Genomic DNA, 18,425 nt, shown 5'->3' with positions numbered 1-18,425 from the left:
TAGCTAAATGTGCAACATCTGCAAGGACCAATCTTGAAAAGGCTTAAGAATGTGCTTGAATTTAAGTATGCAAATAGGAATTATTTGTATGCTTACAGCTCATTATTTTCTTAAATCTTTGCATAACCAGGGCCATAGCTGGTTATCAAAGATTACCTAATTTACAACATAAATAACATTTTATTTAAATAAATTAATACTAAAATAGATTTGTATTTGGTTTTGAATGAAAAGATTTCTACAGTCTTCAGTTGCTAGCTCATATGTCACAGTATTTACTAAGCAAAATTTTATTTATATGCAACTATTTTAACCATAGTCACTTAACAATTAGCTGTACGTTAACCTTAGGGATATTTCACCTAAGGAGTATATACTGGATTTCAGGAAGAAAGATTTCACACATCTTCTCTCCTAGGAGAAAAAAATAATCTGATTAAACATTTTGGTTTTGGACTGAGAGAAAGATGTTAGAAAAACAAGTGTATGGGGAATGTATCAGTGCTTTGCTGTAGAAACATACACAACATATAAAACACACTGAAATTTTTTTTCTTTTTCCCTTCTTGTAGATCTTCCCAAGTTTTAACTCTTTGCTTTCATCATGCTTTCACGTACCCTGAATCTGTTGTGCAAACCGAACATAAAATGGTATTCTGATCTGGAAATTAATGCCACTTACTTTTCTTGGGTATGAAACGGCTACACAAGTTACGTTGCGCAGAAGAATCAGACTAAGATTCAGGCTAAAAATCATAATCAGACTAAGGAAATTAATATTGTCACATTAGGCCTTGAAGATTAGTCTTACATGATCTGAAATAGTATATGTCATCAATAACTGCATATAAAATTACAGAGAATTTTGAAGGAAAACTAGAGAAACTGTGCTGAACATTTTATTTTTTATGTTTATAAATACTTTTTTAAAGTTTCTTTTTAAACATAATATGCACATAATTTCACAAATATTTACCTAATCAAAGTTCATGGTGAGGCTTATTATATTCTGTCTAAATTCTGCAGCCTACCTCAGCCTCTCTGCTGGAAGTTATTTCTTTCATCTGTGTAAAAACTGAGTCTGACCTCAAAAGAATAACCAGAGTCCATATAAAATGCTGAATTTTTCTTTTCTTCATCTACTTTGTCAATGTTGAATCCTTTCTAAGCGCCTCCTGAGACTTCTGTGTGCATTCAGGTCATGCTTTATTTGCAGAGATGAGGACATGGGACACCCATGACCTAACGAGGAGTCATGTCCAAATCTAGTGCCTCCTCAGAAGACTGGGGGACGCTGCACTGATTTGCCTGTAGGTCTTGTGCCTCTTGTGGCTCTGTCCCCTGGGAGAGCCAGCTGGGGGTGGGGGGCCACCGCAGCTGTGCACCCCAGAGCCCCTTGGGTTTCCCAGCTAGCCTCGCAGCAGCATGATGCTGCCTGAAACCACCCCATCTTTCCTGGAGATTCCCAGTAGGGTTAGAGAATACAAAGTGTTATTTTCCCCTGTCTCTCTACCTGGTTCTTCCCTCCCCATCTGGAAATCTCTTAAGCATGGAGAGAGACCTGTGAGACCCTTTTCTACAAAAGTCCATGAGAAGGATCTTTCTGTGCATGTTCCTGTGAGCCAAACTGCAGACACTGTTAACACTTAATCTGAGCAGAGCGCTGCTAATGGGAACATGTTATGGTAAGACAGCGCTTTCAAGTCCTGGTACTGATTCTAATTTTGCATTTCTTTATCATAAAAAAATAATGAGCATGCTCTTAAACACCACCTCAAAAAAAAAATCCAACATAATGAATTGTGTAATTCCAATTCATTTGTGATTAATGAACACAAAGACATGGTTTCCATTGCCAAGGCTATACAGTGTGGTTGTGAGGCAATTCTTTTCCGAAGGAACATTTATCATCACATTACCTCATCCTAGAGGTTGCTTAAAGATTGAGGGTTTCACAGTTACAGAAGTCTTTTAATATCATCATGTCTGTGTTTTGCAGGCTAGAACATTGAACAATTGTTTTTGTTTTCCATAACACTTGTATTTGTCTCTCAATCAATATGTCATTTCTGAGGAGACGGTCTTGAATATACCATGACTGAATGCTGTTCCAACTGAAGTTTATTGCAATGTAAACACCTCTTATAAAGAATTGTGTTCTCTATGAAAGGAGAAAGAATAAACTTACCACTTAAAAATTCTGTTTATATAGTTGCAGTGCTTTCCCAGCTATGTATTCAATGAATTCAGCACTCTTTGGGTCTAAGTTGGGAGGAACTTTAATGGTGAAAGTAGGTGAAGTCAGAATATTCACATCTACCACGGTTTCATTTTTACCAGAGGGATCCCCAGGTACCACCTAGAAGAGAACAAATCAGTATTTTAGACGCTCCAAACTACTGCGTACTTTCAGTTTTGTTTATATGTACTGTGCCTACTGTCTTTGATAGGGGAAAATTAAACAGAGGAATATTTCAGACTTGTCTATGTTCTTTAAATTACTTTCTTCTGAAAAAGCAGTGGGTGAATTTATGCCAAAGCTTATTGTAGGTGGTGGAAAGAGCTGACATGGCACTGCAAGACCATATTAAAGAACTGCATGTTAATATTTATACCATGAACTACATCTATAAAGAGTTTCTGACCTCCTAATGAAAACTTGAGTGTGAGTTGTCCCACTAATTTCAAGACAAAGGTTTTGTGATTGAAGTTACGCATTCCTATGTGTTTTTTTAAGCCAGACTTAGTTCTGTAGCTTTATTTTTCTGGAGCAGATAGCTCAGACTCAGTTGAGAAAATGTGCTTATATATTGCCTGTCCCCTTGTTACTGATTTTGTGATTTTTGGTGGATTGCACAAGCATTTTGTATAAAGTTTTGTAGTAATAGTAATACATTGGATTTCTGAGTTGGAAGGGAGAATAGGATTTGTCCCTCGTCCAGGAAAGTGGATTGAATTTACCTTGGATATATTCTTGTGTGTGAGATACAGTTAATCATGATGTAATTATTGTAATTTTTACAGATGCTGTTAAAGATACGCAGCTTCCACTGCAATAACCTGCATAACATTTGCCACCTTTGAGCTTTGGGATATATAGGTGCAGACATAGACATATAGCTAGATATTCAATGATCCAATACAGATGTGTTGCTGACCAGTACAGTGAAATTTATCTGGGAAGGTAATCTGAGGCCAGTCAAAGCTGCTAGTGTCAATTTACTCTTATCAGACAGCGATCCAGGTTAGCCTGTCAGCCATCCATCAGACTAAAAGGATTTACAGGAAAATAGTTTTTAATCTCTGCAGTTTCAGCTCATCAAGGGATTATCAAGCATACATATATTCAAGATGAGTAGGAACTCTGTGTTTTTAAACCCAAACATTACACATGCACAAACATCCACAATCCCCAAGATCATAAAACACAGGTCAAAGATGGAAAATAACCCTTACCTTAACTATATTGAAAATGTTTTCTGGTCCAATGGTCATGTTGGATATCTCAGACACCCACCCAAATCTTTCTTTCATTTTGTTCAACAAGTAGGAAGTGTCTTCTGTATGACGCTGAACCACCTGGAGAATCTGCTCATATTGCTCCCCCGAGAGATTAACCAGCTTAAAGGCTTCATCAAACTTAACATGCAGTTCGGGAACGTTTGGGCAATCTGTTAGAAAAGACAGCCGGCATGAAGCTTATAGGAAAGTAGTATGTCTTGTACTTCGTCTTTTCTATCTGAAATATAGAAAACTCTAAAAACGTCTAGCAAGGGGACATGTTTTGGGTTGGTGTTTAAATAATGCTCAAAAAACCCCAATTCTTGTGAACTTGTTTTGGTAGATTTAGGTTAGGCTCATAATGTCTAAGTGGATTTGCTGTATTACAATGACTTACCAAGTACTTTAAGGGTTATATCATATTTCATGGTAACAGATTTTCTGTTATGCTAAATAAGAAATGGTAGATTTTACATATAGCAACTTCACAATCTCCTTATACTTTATCTTTTTTTTTAATCGCTCATATTCCATTATCAATCCATCCCAAGTATATAGGTTATTACAAGAAAGACCACAACATATGTTAGTGTTCCTGTTGAGTGTTATCATAGAATCATAGAGTGGTTTGGGTTGGAAGGGACCTTAAAGATCATCTAGTTCCAACCCCCCTGCCATGGGCAGGGACACCCTCCACTAGACCACGTTGCCCAAAGCCCCATCCAACCTGGCCTTGAACACTTCCAGGGAGGGGGCATCCACCACCTCTCTGGGCAACCTGTTGTGTCTCACCACCCTCACAGTGAAGAATTTATTCCTTATATCTAATCTAAATCTCCCCTCCTTCAGCTTAAAGCCATTACCCCTTGTCCTTTCACTCCATGCCCTTGTAAACAGTCCCTCTCCAGCTTTCCTGTAGGCCCCTTCAGGTACTGGAAGGCTGCTATACGGTCTCCCTGGAGCCTTCTCTTTAGGGTCAACAAGCCCAACTCTCTCAGCCTGTCCTTATAGGAGAGGTGCTCCAGCCCTCTGATCATCTTGGTGGCCCTCCTCTGGACTCTCTCCACAGCTCCATGTCTTTCTTGTACTGAGGACCTCAGAGCTGGACGCAGTACTCCAGGTGGGGTCTCACGAGAGCGGAGTAGAGGGGCAGAATCACCTCCCTCGACCTGCTGTGTTAAGGCCCAATACCTATCTAACAATAGCTAGACATTAGTATTTGACTAGTATCATCTGCCATGAATTCAGAACTGAATACTGATGTTTTTTTCTTTACTAAAATACAGATTTTAAACAAGAACATTATATTATTCCTATACAAAAAATTATTGTGGAAAAATTCAGTTTATTCTCTGTCAAATAGGACTGTCAAGGGACACCTTCAGGCTGATAGTACAGTAACCACGGATACAAACTGGTATCTGTAATACGCAGTTGTAGATAAAAAGATATTTTTAGTGAGATGGAAGTGGTGCAATATTCTTTTCAACATGTATCATTAGATCATTAACATTTGCTGTACTGGAAATATTCTGAAGACATTTGGGTTTAAGCATATTCTGTGGCTTTTAAGACCTAAATAATTCTGGAAACACAGCTGTGTTATGCTGCAGCAGGAGTCCTGAGAGCAATTCTAGGTGATGCAGTCTGAATTTTTTCCAGGTGCCCATGGAGAGTGCATGCCAGAGCTTTGCCATCTCCTTGCATACTGACAAGCAGTCTCCTTTTTGTCCTTCACATCAGCCCTGTTTGCTGACAAAGAATAATTAACAGGCTCTTCAGCTTCTCTGTTGGATGGCAACTCTAACAAAATATATAGGTGTTTTGTTAGAGGGTATATACGTATTTTGTTAGAGAGTGTAGAACTTCTCTTTGGACCTCCAGCATTATGTCAACAACTGAGTTATACTGACACTCTGTGGAGACAGTGGGGAAAGGTAATTGAAATCATCTGGAACGAGGAATAGTGTTTGTATCCGTAGTTACAGTAAAAACTCAGTGACTGAATGTTAATTCCAAAACTATGGAGACAGCACAGTAGAAAACGACAGCCTCAAAATCTACAAACCAGTGGTGAACGCATTACAGAAAAAAAATTGGAAAATAGCTATTTACCATGCAAAAGATTGTCTTGACATTTCTGACATCTCTCATGAAACTGTGGGCATCCAGAGGAGTTCTCCCGAAGCTCCCTGCACAGAGGCCTCTGGCGCCCTGACACAATTTTTGAGAACATGCCACTTCTGTCAGGATCTAGAATGAAGTCACAGTATTTTTAGACTGTCATTAAGCTTAGGGTCTTGATAAATATACATTTGTCACCTACTTTATGTGCTAGAATATAACTTCTTGCCCTTAATCCAAAACATCTGGCAATCTGGCATAAATCCCCCCCCCCCCAAAAAAAAAAAAAAGGAATAAAACATTAAGAATTAGAAGTCAGGAGAAGATATAAATCATGTTTTCTTTCAAGGAATTCATGCCACTATAGTATATTCCCCTTTAAAGGCATAGCATTCCCCACTAATAGCCAAACAATTGCTAATATTACACATTATTTCTACATCATGCAAGTTCTGATGAGATCTTTTTGACCCTTAGAAGTCAAGATGTTTCATAATAAGATGTTTCATCCAGAGCTAGATGAGAGCACAGTACCAAAGCTTATTTCTGAGGTGACATGGGTTATGATACAGGAAAAATTAAAAAATACTGTTGTAGAATCACTTAACTTTATATTACCTGATGACCATATAGTGGTTATGTCACCTCACACTCAGAGTTATGGCATGTCCTTACTGTGATCTCCTTCTAAATAGGCACCGGCATGGATTTGAATCATGCTTGTTTTTCTATTTGCATTAGTAAGATACAAAGGATAAGGCTTATTCCTATTCTAAAAGTTGACCATGGCTTTTTCTCCTCCATTGAGAGTTATCACCTGAAACCAATGTTATGCCCAGAATTTTTCTGCTCACTGGAAAACCTCATGGCTGGTTGGTGTTTGACTGGCACACTTGCATTGCTGCAGTAGCCTGGAACGGGGCTTGCAGATGTCTGGCTGAGCTTAATGTCATTTGGCAAGGGCAGGGATATGCCTTGACATCTCTCGCAGAATTACCCTAATATTTTAGAATTGGTGACATGTCAATATGATATGATACCTGTCATATCCTGACAAACGCTGACATCAGACCTGTCAGTCAGCCTTACGAAAACCTGCATTTGTCATGAATCCAAGAGCTCCTGAGGAACTCCTGCAAATGTTTGGAGAATTGCTGTGAAAATCAGGCCGTGTGGGACCCGTAAGTACCCCTGCAACATTTCTTTGAGATTTCTAGGTGATTTGTACCTTTTAATTTAACCGATAAACTTATCCTTGACCCGTGGCTGTTTAACCAGGAAAGTCTCCAGAGGGTCCACAGTGTCTCTCACACTAACATACTGCGAACTGAATCATTAACCATAGTTTAGCAATCCCGAGGGGTTTGATGTCACTGGCAGTGCAGTTGATTTTCATTTTCTAACACTTGCCTTTGGCTTGTTCTGGCACATCTCTTCTATTATCTCTGTATTCATCAAATACTTCGGTAATCACCTCGCTGACACCTTCAAACACCGTCTTACTGAAATCAAAAACTATCTGTAAAAAGCTGGGTATACCCCAGCCTTTCTGTGAGCCATTGTTTCTGGTGGTGTCCTCGGGTAAAGCTGGCACGCTGGGGGACTCGTGCAAGTCCAGATCAGACATGAAATACGTCTGAAAAGACTGGTCAAATTCTTTTTGCATCTGCTTGAAAAAAATGAAACTTCTGTCAAATATTGAGCCCATGTCTGATAATAGTTGGCTAAATAAATCTTCCAGTTTTACTAGCTGGGTATCCTCTTTCTCAGGCTTTTCGTTAAACTGGAGGTCTCTTCCTTGATCCTCATGAAAAGTAAAAATGAGCGGAGGTATTTTCCTCAGAAAATCTTCAACCTGTGTATAAGAAGAAGATAGATCAGGTGCCTGATGAGTTACTGTTTTTTCATCTCTCAGGGAAGTGGCTCTAATTTTTTTCTTTCAAATACCCATAGAAACAATGCCCTCTTAATAACTGCAAGCACAGAATATTCTCCAAAGTAATTTAAGACACTGGACTCTAAAGAGTGAAAGTACATTCAGTCTAAATCATTAGCTCCAAATCAGATCTGGAGTAAAAGGGTTGCCAGTTGGCCTTTAATCTGTGGGGGCTCAAAGTTAGTATTGGCGTTTGGGTTTCTTCCAACAAACAATTTGGACTTTATCTTGGGAACATTTCTGTAGTACTTATGTGCAGCGCAGGGAACAGAAGGCGATTGTTCTCGCTGCGATCTGTAAACACCATACTCTCTCTCACCAATGGCCGTGTCCTCACATGCTTGTGCAAACCGAAACCCATTAAAATCAATGAAGCAGTGACTGTGAGCCCATGATTTGATGATGGAAGAGACCGAGTGTCAGCTCTGCTTTGCAGAGTTCCCAGTCCCTGTCCCAGTCCCTGGGTCTCAGCCACTGGTTCCCTGCTCCGTGCTTTAACGCGCTGCCTTTGCCTGGGCAGATGCAGCGTTTTGTGGAACTGCACTTCATGGCATTAGAAAACTGGTAAGGGTTAAGAAACACCCTGCCAAACACGTACACACACATATACATCATATACATATACCTTTTTATTTTATTTAAATCAGACCAACTGTTGATCTGACCGCTAGTGCAGCTCAGAGGGAAGGTGGATTGTGAAACGGCTCTGCAGGAGCAGCCTGAGCCAGCATTGCCCCTGCTGCCTGTGTGTCATCAGCCCCAGCTATTGTCTTTGTCCTCTTTTTTTACAAGGATTTAGGTCACGACGCATTTCTTACTTTGAATACTTCAAATAAACCATATAGCTCACTGAGAAAGTTACCAAGAGGGTCAAAGGGAGTGACACTGCAGTATATAACTTTTGCTGCAATAATTTCAACCTGACACCCGCAGATACTTCAAAGTCCAAGAGACACATTTGAAGTATCCGTAAGAGGTATCTAAAAAGCCAAAAGTATCACCAGTAGTCTTAAATTTAATATCTTCCACATTTTTTCCTGAATAATTTTAAGAATATGCACAAATATTAAACACCTTTGCTCTAAAGCTTGTCGCTTCTGACACACACTACAGTTAATTTTTAAGTTATCATATTTTTCAGTGCCTGTGGATGTGAAAGCTAGGTAATCTGGCTAAAATTTCAGTGGCAGTAATTCTGCAGTTTCAGTTGTTAAGCTGCCCTTAAAGCATATGCCCACATAAAAAATGTGATTACAATTTTGTTAAATCTTGTAACAATAATGTGCCAGCCAGGAAAGCATATTTTCTTTCTGGTAGAATTAGGGGAATCTCCTTTGCTGACAGTTTCCTTTATTAAAAAACAGTTAAGAATTTAAAACTATTTTGTTACTTAAAGAGCAGATTTAAAATAAATATAGGAAAGAATGATGTTGTATAAGTAGGTGATTTTTTTTTTTCCCCTATGGAATTTTGCTAAGTATGTCTACCATAAAGAATCTCTGTGGTATTTTTCAGAAACAGTTATTGAGCATCTTAATGCAAGTCCTACTGTGAGAGACAACACTGTGTATCTGGAGTGACTCCCTTGGAGTCAGGGGAATAATCAGTGTCCATGGAGTGACGCCAGGGTGCAACTGAACTCATTTTGGCTCAGTGTTCAATGACTATAATTGCATGTAATCCCTGCCACATAACTTCTTATTTCCACACCCTCCAAATCAAATTCATTTTAGTGACCTGATATAACTGGCAGAGCTGGCATTGAGAAAAATAAGGTGTGCTGCCTCTAAATCTGTTCAGTGAATTCAAGAGTATTTCCCAGATACAAAATTTCTTCCTACCTTTCTTCTAAATGTTGACAAATCATGTTTGCAAGTTGTATAAAATCTCATGCAGGTACTTTCTAAACAAGATTCGCATTCATCCCATAAATTTTTCAAGGATACTTGACATTGTCTTTCTTCTTCTTCTAATCTTTCCTTTACTTCATCCATAAGTCGCAAGGCTTGCTAAGTAAGAAAAAAAGATTCAGTTGAGGGTAATTTTCAGATTAATAGTCTAAATACTTATCCCAGTGTTCATCACTCATTTTGACTATTTCTGGTTCCTTTTTTTGCTAATCCCTAACTGTTAGGGTAGGTTGTCTTCCCAGCTGCAGTCACATATGGGGGGAACTGAAAATTGAAAAGCTTTTCCTTACAGAGTTTTTCTGATGTCATTCTCGCAGAGGGCACAGCCTACAAAACCAAACAGATCTCTACAGTCTACCTGGATCTTTGAGGTTATGAAAAAAACGCCCACGACTTCCTGTACAAGAAGTATTCAACCTCTCACAAGGTCATGTGCTCAACTCAGATCTTTTTTCTCCAAATCGTATCTGCAGTATCCATCTGTTCCACAAATAGCCCTTTTTTATTGCTTTGCTCTATTCTTTAAGGGACTGGTATTTCATGAGGCTAGGTCCTTGCCATACATAAATCCTTTCTCTAATGCAGAAATATGTAAAACGATAGCATTTCCTCTGTTTGAGATTATACTAATCAAAAGACTGTAGTGGGGGGATTTCTTCCTGCTCTTGTGGAAGTGTGAGGCACTCTTTCCATACAGAAGGGAAACAAGATGCATTTTACAATGCTGCTTCTATTTACTGGATCATTCTTCATCAGGTAGAGCACAAAGCTGAGCAGATCAGAAGCAGCATTTTAGAGTAGACTTGGCAATGGAAAGACAGAAGAGTTCTTCCTATTGAAGTAAATTACACATCATTAATTTCCTTCTGCAAGTACAAGATATTTTAATACTTCAGGTTACCAAACAATGTTCTGGGTTGTTCCTAAGTATGACAGAAACCTTTTAATTGGTCAGTCTTATTCCTTTCTGGCAGCATTTCAATAGGGAAGAGGCTCACAGAAAAGAAAACCTCTGTCAGAATGTGCTTAGTGGAGACAGTAACTGTGGTCTTCATAGTCTATGTTTAATTATTTTCTGATCTTTCTAATATATTTATTCAGTGTTTTATGAATTCTCACTGTGGATATAAGTTCTGTGTAAATGAAATCATCCAGTAAGAACTAACAACAGCATAGGTAATGGGAGTGTACTGGTGTTGCTAAAGATGTTAGAAAGCCATCAGGTACTTTTTGGCTTGCTAATACAAATAGTTTAAACTAACTACCAGATGTTGGGCCAAGAGGGAATTTTCTTTCAAGTTAGAATCTTTGCATTTTTTTTTAAATATACAGTAATCTCTAGTTCTCAGGATCATCTGAGCATGTGGCTCTGTGCCTAGGTATTGCGCTAGGACATTGGAAATTCTCCTGATCCCATGTACTTTCTCTAGAGCACATTATAATTTGTGGCTTTGATATTTTTCTGAAGGCCTGAAGTTTGCAAAGCAAGCTGGGAAATGTCTTGTGGCCTGAGGTGTATAAAGACATGCGAGGCAGAGCTGCAGGACCTCCTGCACGAAACACCTTTATGCAGTTGCTTGCAGTTGCCTTGGTCTGAAGCAGGGGATTTTGAGAAATGAACAGGAAGCACAATACTTTATTCATCACATTGCTGTTGCAGCAACTCCGGCTTCTGGTTGTTACAAAACTCAGGTTGTCTCTCTAAAGTGGTATTTGAGTCCACATACAGTATGTAATGTCTCCTTTTACTGCAGAACCGCTGTATTTCCGCATGGTGGTCACCATCAGCTTGACAATGCCTAGGCTGCTGCTGGTTACCTCCCAGTTGCAGAACAAAATGTGAGAGCTCAAATCACAAAGAAGGTGGTGTCAGATAACGTTTTACCTTACAGCCAGGATGGGCTGACAGAAGGTAACTTGCTAACTTCTGGTAACTCAGCTGTATTTTGTCTAGTGCTTGCTCTTTTAGTTTCATTTTAGAAATAGCTTAGACATTCAACCACATGGAAAAATTAACAGGATGTCACTTGGCTAGATAAGCTGTATTTCTAAGGAAAGATGGAAACTCTTCACCTCTAGCTTTTGAAAGAACTGTGCAACCTGGAAGAGGCACCAGTGAGGCAGGCGGTGCTCCTACTGAGTGCTTTATCCCAGCACAGTCTGAAAACTTCCCTCAGGGTTGAAGCCTCGGTCTGCCAGCATCCTGCCAGCAGGCAAGCTCTTTCTTAAGAAATTGGCAAATGTAAATTAATGTTTTAAATTCTTCTGAAATGGGAACATCCAAGTTCCTGATAGGCTAGTAAAGGATGTATATTGGCCCAACTCCAGCTTCCAGGAGACAGGCAGTGAGAACCTCCATAGAGATGCCATGGGAGTTTTCTTCTGCTAGTGAGAGAAAGGGGCAGAAGCAAAGATTTCCTATCAGTCCTGGCTTTGCTATGTGACCACGTAAAGAGATGCATGCTGCTCAGAGTGTACATACAATGTGGTTTACATTCTTCCCAGAAAAGGGGAGACACCAAGGGATGCCTCCTGGGTTGTGTATTGGCCTAAGTGCAGTGGCATGCTATAGCACTTCCAGGAGGAAGGCTAAATCCACGGACAACCTGCCTCATCTTTGATTAAAAATATCCACAACTCAACAAAAACACAAACAAAGAAACCCAGATGCACTTCAATTACCTGTTTTTCTTCACTGCTCTTCTTCAAGGTTTTCATCAGATTTACGTGCTTATCTTCATTTCTTTCCATCATAATTTTCATCTGCTTAATACCAATCAAAGCTTTCTTTACCTCTTCATCTACATACTTCTCTCCAACTTCAGATAATACTAAAAAAAAGCCAAATTATACAGTAACTTAATCAGATGTTAACACTAGCAGAAATTGCCATGAACTGAAGACAAAGGAGAATGAAACAGCTCTATGTTTCCCTACAGCTGCACAGCCAGATTCTTGGGATAGTGAATGCTGAATAATACAAAGCCAAGACAATTTCCATCAGATAAGAATCTGGCCCACAGCCTTTGCCAGTGATCAACTGTGTGTAACTCAAGCTGTATATTTGGCTGTCCCACTTCTGGCCACTGAATCTTGGAATAGTTGAGACCGGAAGGCAGATCCAGAGATCATTGCGTCCAACCCTCCTGCTCAAAGCAGGGTCAGCTAGAGCAGGTTGCTTGGGACCTCATCCTGGGTCTTGGATATTTCCAAGGATTAGTCAACAGTTTCCTAATGACATAACCTATATATTTATCTTTGATCTGAAACCAAGCTGTGACAGTTCCCTTTATATTTTGAAAATGTAGATACAGGTGCCTTCAACCTGCTTTCATAACAATACATTCTCTAGACTTCTTGTGAAGTAATGACCGTAGAGTTTTGGCGAAAGCACCGGCTGGCCCACGTGTTGCACCTTGATGGTCTGCATGATTGCCTATCCTTTATCTGTATTTGTTGCCTTTGGAGAAATACCCTGAATATCACTGGAGCTATACAAACCAAGTAAAGAACACATCACCCTGAGACTGCCAATAGCACACATCAGTCATTTCTTCCTCCACATCTTTCTTCCCCTCCCCTAACTTTTTGTTTGTTACAGAAATATTATTAACATATACTGAAGCAAAGGAATATTTCGTGGCTGATCCTCTTGGGATTCCTATCCACAAAATAAAGCCATGCTTAAAGGTGATTATATGCAGAATAGCTTCTTTTTTCTAAATTAAGTCATTTTATTTCAACTACTTGTAATAACCATCTTTTCCAGCAAAGCGTGTAATTGTAGAATAAACACTTTCAAAGATTATTTAAACAAACAAAATAATTCAAAATCTGTTGGATTGAATTTTGGGTCCAGTTTATATTCTAATGATCTATGAGGGACAAAATAACCTGTAGAAATGCTGTAAACACTTTTTTGTAAGGGGATGCTTATCTGCTAATCTCTTTACTTTCTCATCCGGGTTGTTCTTATCTCCCCATTGTGTGTGTGTGGATGCGTGCAGTCAGCTATATGATGGTTTCTAAGCTCCACGGACTCTTGACGCCAGTGAGTGTGGAAGTCAGAATGCACCATGAGACTGGAGACCTGGGCCCAGGGGCTTCCAGCACACCCCTGGTAAGAAAAGCATACATACGCTTCAGGTTTTCCCGGACATTCATTTCTTCCTGCCTTGTTGGTGCACACTGATGACCATTCAGCCATAACACATATATTATAAATAACCAAGAGGGCTTCATGTTCTTTCTGTTAAAGAAACAGGTCGGTGCAGTTAAATGTAAGCATCTTCATGATGTTCAAATGCCTAGGTGTAATGTTTACTAAGTATTATACAAGTCCCATTACTTTGACTTTTAACAATGGTTTCTGAGATCTTTAATATGCACCTAAATGCTACTGTAAATGAACACACATGAGTAAGAAGCCTGACCTCATTTGCAATTACCTATTCAGACCAACTAGATTAATTCCACTGAGTTTGCACAGTGGTGTAACAGAATCAGGACATACATATAAAACTGGATGCTTATGCAGCTCAGTCTGTCTCTTCTGCCTTGTTAAACACACTAGCTACTGATCTCACACTATGTTCTTAGTGTATCCATGCTAAACGTGATTGCCAAATTGAAAAAAGGAGATTTCTAAAATGTTCCCTTCCTTGTCTCCAAACATGCAGTTCCTTTCATTGTCCTTCAGGATAATAGTTAATAGAGCAGATGCAATAATAGGTCTTCCAAGAAATTGGCAAGTAGATCAGTTTTGTAAACAAACACATCAGCAATTGAAAGAAATTCCTACAAAATAAGGGAGAGAAATGCCATTTGCTTTATTTCCCTCCCAAGAACAGTTAGACGAGAAAGGTTTATTTTTTAGAAACCATGCAGCTACACTTTATAGTTCTCATCTGATTAAGTGAACACAATATTTAAGTGCCTTCTTGTTAGCCAATATAGCTTTCTTGGAGATGCAATTATCAGCTGCGAGTGCGTATGTAAATTAAGAACCTGGATTTATTTATTGTCTGGATTTACTTCTATAGTTACTTGCACATAGTACCTTTACATTTATAGTGAAAGACCAATTAATTTTGCAAAGAAATACAAACCCATTACCAAAGAAAAGTAAAAAAAACCCAACATATTTACCATTAATATTGAAACACCTCCTCTGCAAAATTGCTCCCTGCGTCAGGAAGGGGTCGGGCTGTGTTCTGATCTAATTGCTGGAAGTGTCAGGGATTTTGCCATGTTCTACTTATCTGATGAGAAGGTATTTAATCCTATTAACGGGACGTTTTGTCATTAGGCTGGAGGATTTTGCGTGTATGGGACTTCATGCTCATCTCTGTGGGCAAAACCACTAGGGGGAGCGTTGGGCAGAATTGCATAATTTAATGTAATTTGGATCTGCTATTTTTCTGTAGTCATTACCTTTCGTTTTATGAGCTTTTCCATCATCTTGCTTTTTACCTTAGGAGACATCAGCAGCTTATGTTCTTAGTGAAATTGTTACAATTAGTTTGGCTAAAAATAGCTGCCAACATTTAATCTCTGGATTATGTAATGGCCTTCTTCGTATACCTTCTGAAGATACAGAAATAAAAAATCAGGAATCCAGATGCAGGCTGGCATATGAGTAGAGTCTGAAATGAGATAAGCAAATTTTGGCATTTTGTATATTGTTATACTTGCTAATGTTTTGGGGGTTTGCCCTCTAAATGATTGTCTTCAGTTAGTCCATGTGTGCTAAATATGTCTGGGATCTGACCTGCATGAAGTTTTGGAAGCTTTGAAATGAGATATTTAAATACTAGCAGAAGCTTGATATAAAATATGGACAAATACTGTTAGCAAGTCACACCCTACCTTGTGATATTCAGCAATAATATTCCCTTGAAGCCAAAGAGGAAAGTAGATGCCCGTAGCTCATGGTCTGTCACAGCAGTTTTAAAACATGCCATTCTTTTTTGTTTACCTCATAGTTCATAAAAGCCAATTGATGATTGATGGTTAAGATCTAGCATGATTAATGCTGCTTAGGCAAGAGATTTGAGGGTTTTATTTTTAAACACATTATCAGGAAGAGTGGAGAACCTGTTAGCTCAAATGGGAACTGCAAGTCCTCAATTTGCATTAAAAATTAAGATAGCTCCACTCTTATTTTCTGAAAATAATGGATGGGAGGGGAATATATATTTTGTTTTAAAATATATGAATTGCTGGCTCACTGAAATGCTGCTAACTCCTTGATCAAGACTCACCACTACACAAAACCTTTCAAGTTCTCTTTTGTGACAATACCAAGCAAGCATGCTTGCAGACTTCGCAATCCCCTGGCCAGACTGTCTGCTAAGCACCCCTGGGGCTTGGGCTGAAGTAAAAGGGGCAGTCTCTCTCTCTCTCTGGGCCTCCTGCTTGGCTCAGGAGAGAGAGTAAATGGAAAATACATTTGCACAAAGGAAGACAATCTATTACAGACACTTGTGAAATGCATGTTATTAGCCTACATGTGTAATGGATCCTAACAAAGACTTTAGTCTTTCACTGCAAGGGTTTGCCCCCTCATTTTTGGCATTTATCTTTGCTAATACTAATTTACTAGCAAAAGTTACTGCTGGCTTTTCTGGACCTGACATGATATAGAGAAGGCTTTACTTGATCCAGAGTAAAAAGGGTGGTTCCAACACATCACCCATAGTTCACAGGAATTTGCAGGAAAGCAGGAGGTCTCAGCCCCGCAGGGAGGGAGAGCAGCGCTCCTGCCACAGGGCAGAGAGGCTGGAGGCTGCCCCTCACACAGATCCCACCGGTTATTTTCAGAATTGCCCATCTTCTGAGAGTCTCTTGTGGGTCTCTGGTCAAACAGACTCTTGCACCTTGCAAAGCCAGTCCTTAAGAGAAATCTGTACCAGAGCTAATGCTGAGACATGGAGTCCTGGTGGGTGTCAGGCTCCTTTTCTCAATTCAGTTGATGTTGAACATTGCAAAGTGTGTTGCATTGACTTGGATGTTATTCCTCACACTTTATTATAACCACATGGAAATAGGCATTACTATATATATCTGTTCTTTGCTGTAATGCTATTTCATGTATCTCTTATGGCTGAAAGAGGAGGTGTAAGGAACCTGAGGACAAAATTATCTAGAGCTAGTATGCCTGTTAAAGTTAATCTTTGGCTTAAACGTAACCTTTGAGGGGCACTTCAGAACCTAACATTCTGTTCCTGGAAGGCGGTTATTAGTTGCACTTACTCTGGAAATATTTTCCTCTCTCATTTCTGTTTTTAATTTAATTAAACAAAAATCTCACCAATTATACCTTCAGGTTTCATATCAAATATCCACTCCCTTTTCTTTTAGCATTCCAAATCTGATTTGCAGTGACCTATTGTGGAGATCTCCAATTTTTCCCTCAGCTGCCACGTTCAACAGTTTCCTCTTAATATTTTATTTTCCTCTGAATTTGAGTACTTCAATCAGCTATAGTATGCCATGTCATGACATTGTGCTGACATGTTCATTTTTTCACAGTCTAATACAAGCAGATGATTCAGTGCCCTCTGATGCTGTTGCAAATTATAAGGTACTCTTCCAATATTGAATCATACTGGAGACAGTCTGAAGAAGCTCTTGTAAACAAGTTGTAGAAAGTGTCTTTTTCCTCACCCCAACTGTTATTCAAGTACTGCTATATTTTAATTGAAATTAATATGTCTGTATTGGAAAAAAATAAGGAAATAGCTTCAAAAGGGATTTCAGTAAAAAAAGGCTTTTTGCAAGATACTGATAAATTGAAACATAAATAATTGTAATGATACAGCCAGACATTGAGCTTGAACCTAGCTGAACTTGAGCGATGAGAGTTGTAGCTCCTTTGTGGAGTTTCCTTCTGTCCTGTTGGATGACCTCCACAAATGTATAACATTTTTTCACAATGTACTGTGACTTCTCCCTTTTTGTTGATCCATTCCACCTGGCAGGATTAAGCATCAAGAAATATGTCGAAATGGAATTTCCTGTGTTATACATCAGTTGTAGGATTTTGTCCCAGTTATATATTTGCACAATTATTTGCTGTTTGAAAGAGTTGTTTCCTACTATGTATTTTCATATTTCTTTCTGAGCTAGGCCAGTCAATGATCAAGCTGAAAATACCTGTATATACTTACAGACTCTATGAGTCATGCAAATTGCTACATATTGACATTAAATCTCTTGATACTTTTATGAAATAGTCCCCAATTCTACAAAATCTTAATTAGCTTTATTTGTAAGCACACCATTAGTTCCACTGCTTTCAGTTGAAATTAAATCCTAGTGGGCGTTTATGGTGTAATTACATGGCTAATCTAAAGCATGCACAAAGCTTTGCTAACAGTTAGAGCAGGGTTTAAGGCTATAAAATGGAACTTTTGTTGTGTGAAGGTTTGGTTTGGTTTTAATCCTTTCTAGTACTTCAGGAGCCCCTGAGTGGTTTCTGCTTTCTCCTGCATTTCAAAGGCTCTTGGAGCTCTCCTTCAGGTTGTATTCAGCCTGTCTCTGAGCTCTACCTGAGTAGCTGAAGTTAGGAACCAAGGCTCTTTCTTTAGCACGGAGAGAGAGGCAAGCTCCTGAGATGCTCTCAGTCATTCTGGAAGGCCTCGGACGAAGGAGCTGAGGCTACCCTAAGTTGGATGGCTAGTCTAAGCTACACATCTTGCAAAAATACCAGCTCAGGCCCCAACAGTAGCACAGCTGTGTTAGCATGACAGGATCCCAAAGCTGATGAGCCCTGCAGCTCAGAGTCAGGCCGACACCATTACCCTGTCTGGAGGAGGGCCAGGCAGTGCCAGGTCAGGACTCTGCGCTGTGCTCAGCACAAACATGAAACCAGCTGAAGGCATGAAATCAGCCTACATAAGATTTAACATGGCTTTATTTGGAACTTTTGAGGCTTTTGAGGTCAGCAAGAC

General features: G+C 39.3%; 1 protein-coding gene across 2 annotated transcripts; it reads right to left on the bottom strand.

Annotated features, from left to right (window-relative positions):
- Positions 1-2,191: 2,191 nt before the first annotated feature.
- On the bottom strand, positions 2,192-13,713 carry CLUL1 (clusterin like 1). 2 transcript variants are annotated; one of them, XM_054817407.1, is made up of 7 exons: positions 13,611-13,713; positions 12,154-12,302; positions 9,403-9,570; positions 7,030-7,480; positions 5,617-5,754; positions 3,457-3,671; positions 2,192-2,359 (listed from the first exon to the last, which is right to left on the bottom strand). In XM_054817407.1, the coding sequence occupies exons 1-7, from the start codon at positions 13,711-13,713 to the stop codon at positions 2,192-2,194; spliced, it is 1,392 nt and encodes a 463-aa protein (XP_054673382.1). The 2 variants fall into 2 exon arrangements, with proteins under 2 accessions (XP_054673382.1, XP_054673383.1); XM_054817408.1 differs by having other exon boundaries at positions 7,036-7,480.
- Between the last annotated feature and the right edge of the window lie 4,712 nt (positions 13,714-18,425).

The sequence above is a fragment of the Grus americana genome, chromosome 2 (assembly GCF_028858705.1).
Source record: "Grus americana isolate bGruAme1 chromosome 2, bGruAme1.mat, whole genome shotgun sequence".
NCBI lineage: Eukaryota > Metazoa > Chordata > Aves > Gruiformes > Gruidae > Grus > Grus americana.
Note: the sequence above shows the minus strand (reverse complement) of the source record. Positions and strands in the feature narration are given on the sequence as shown.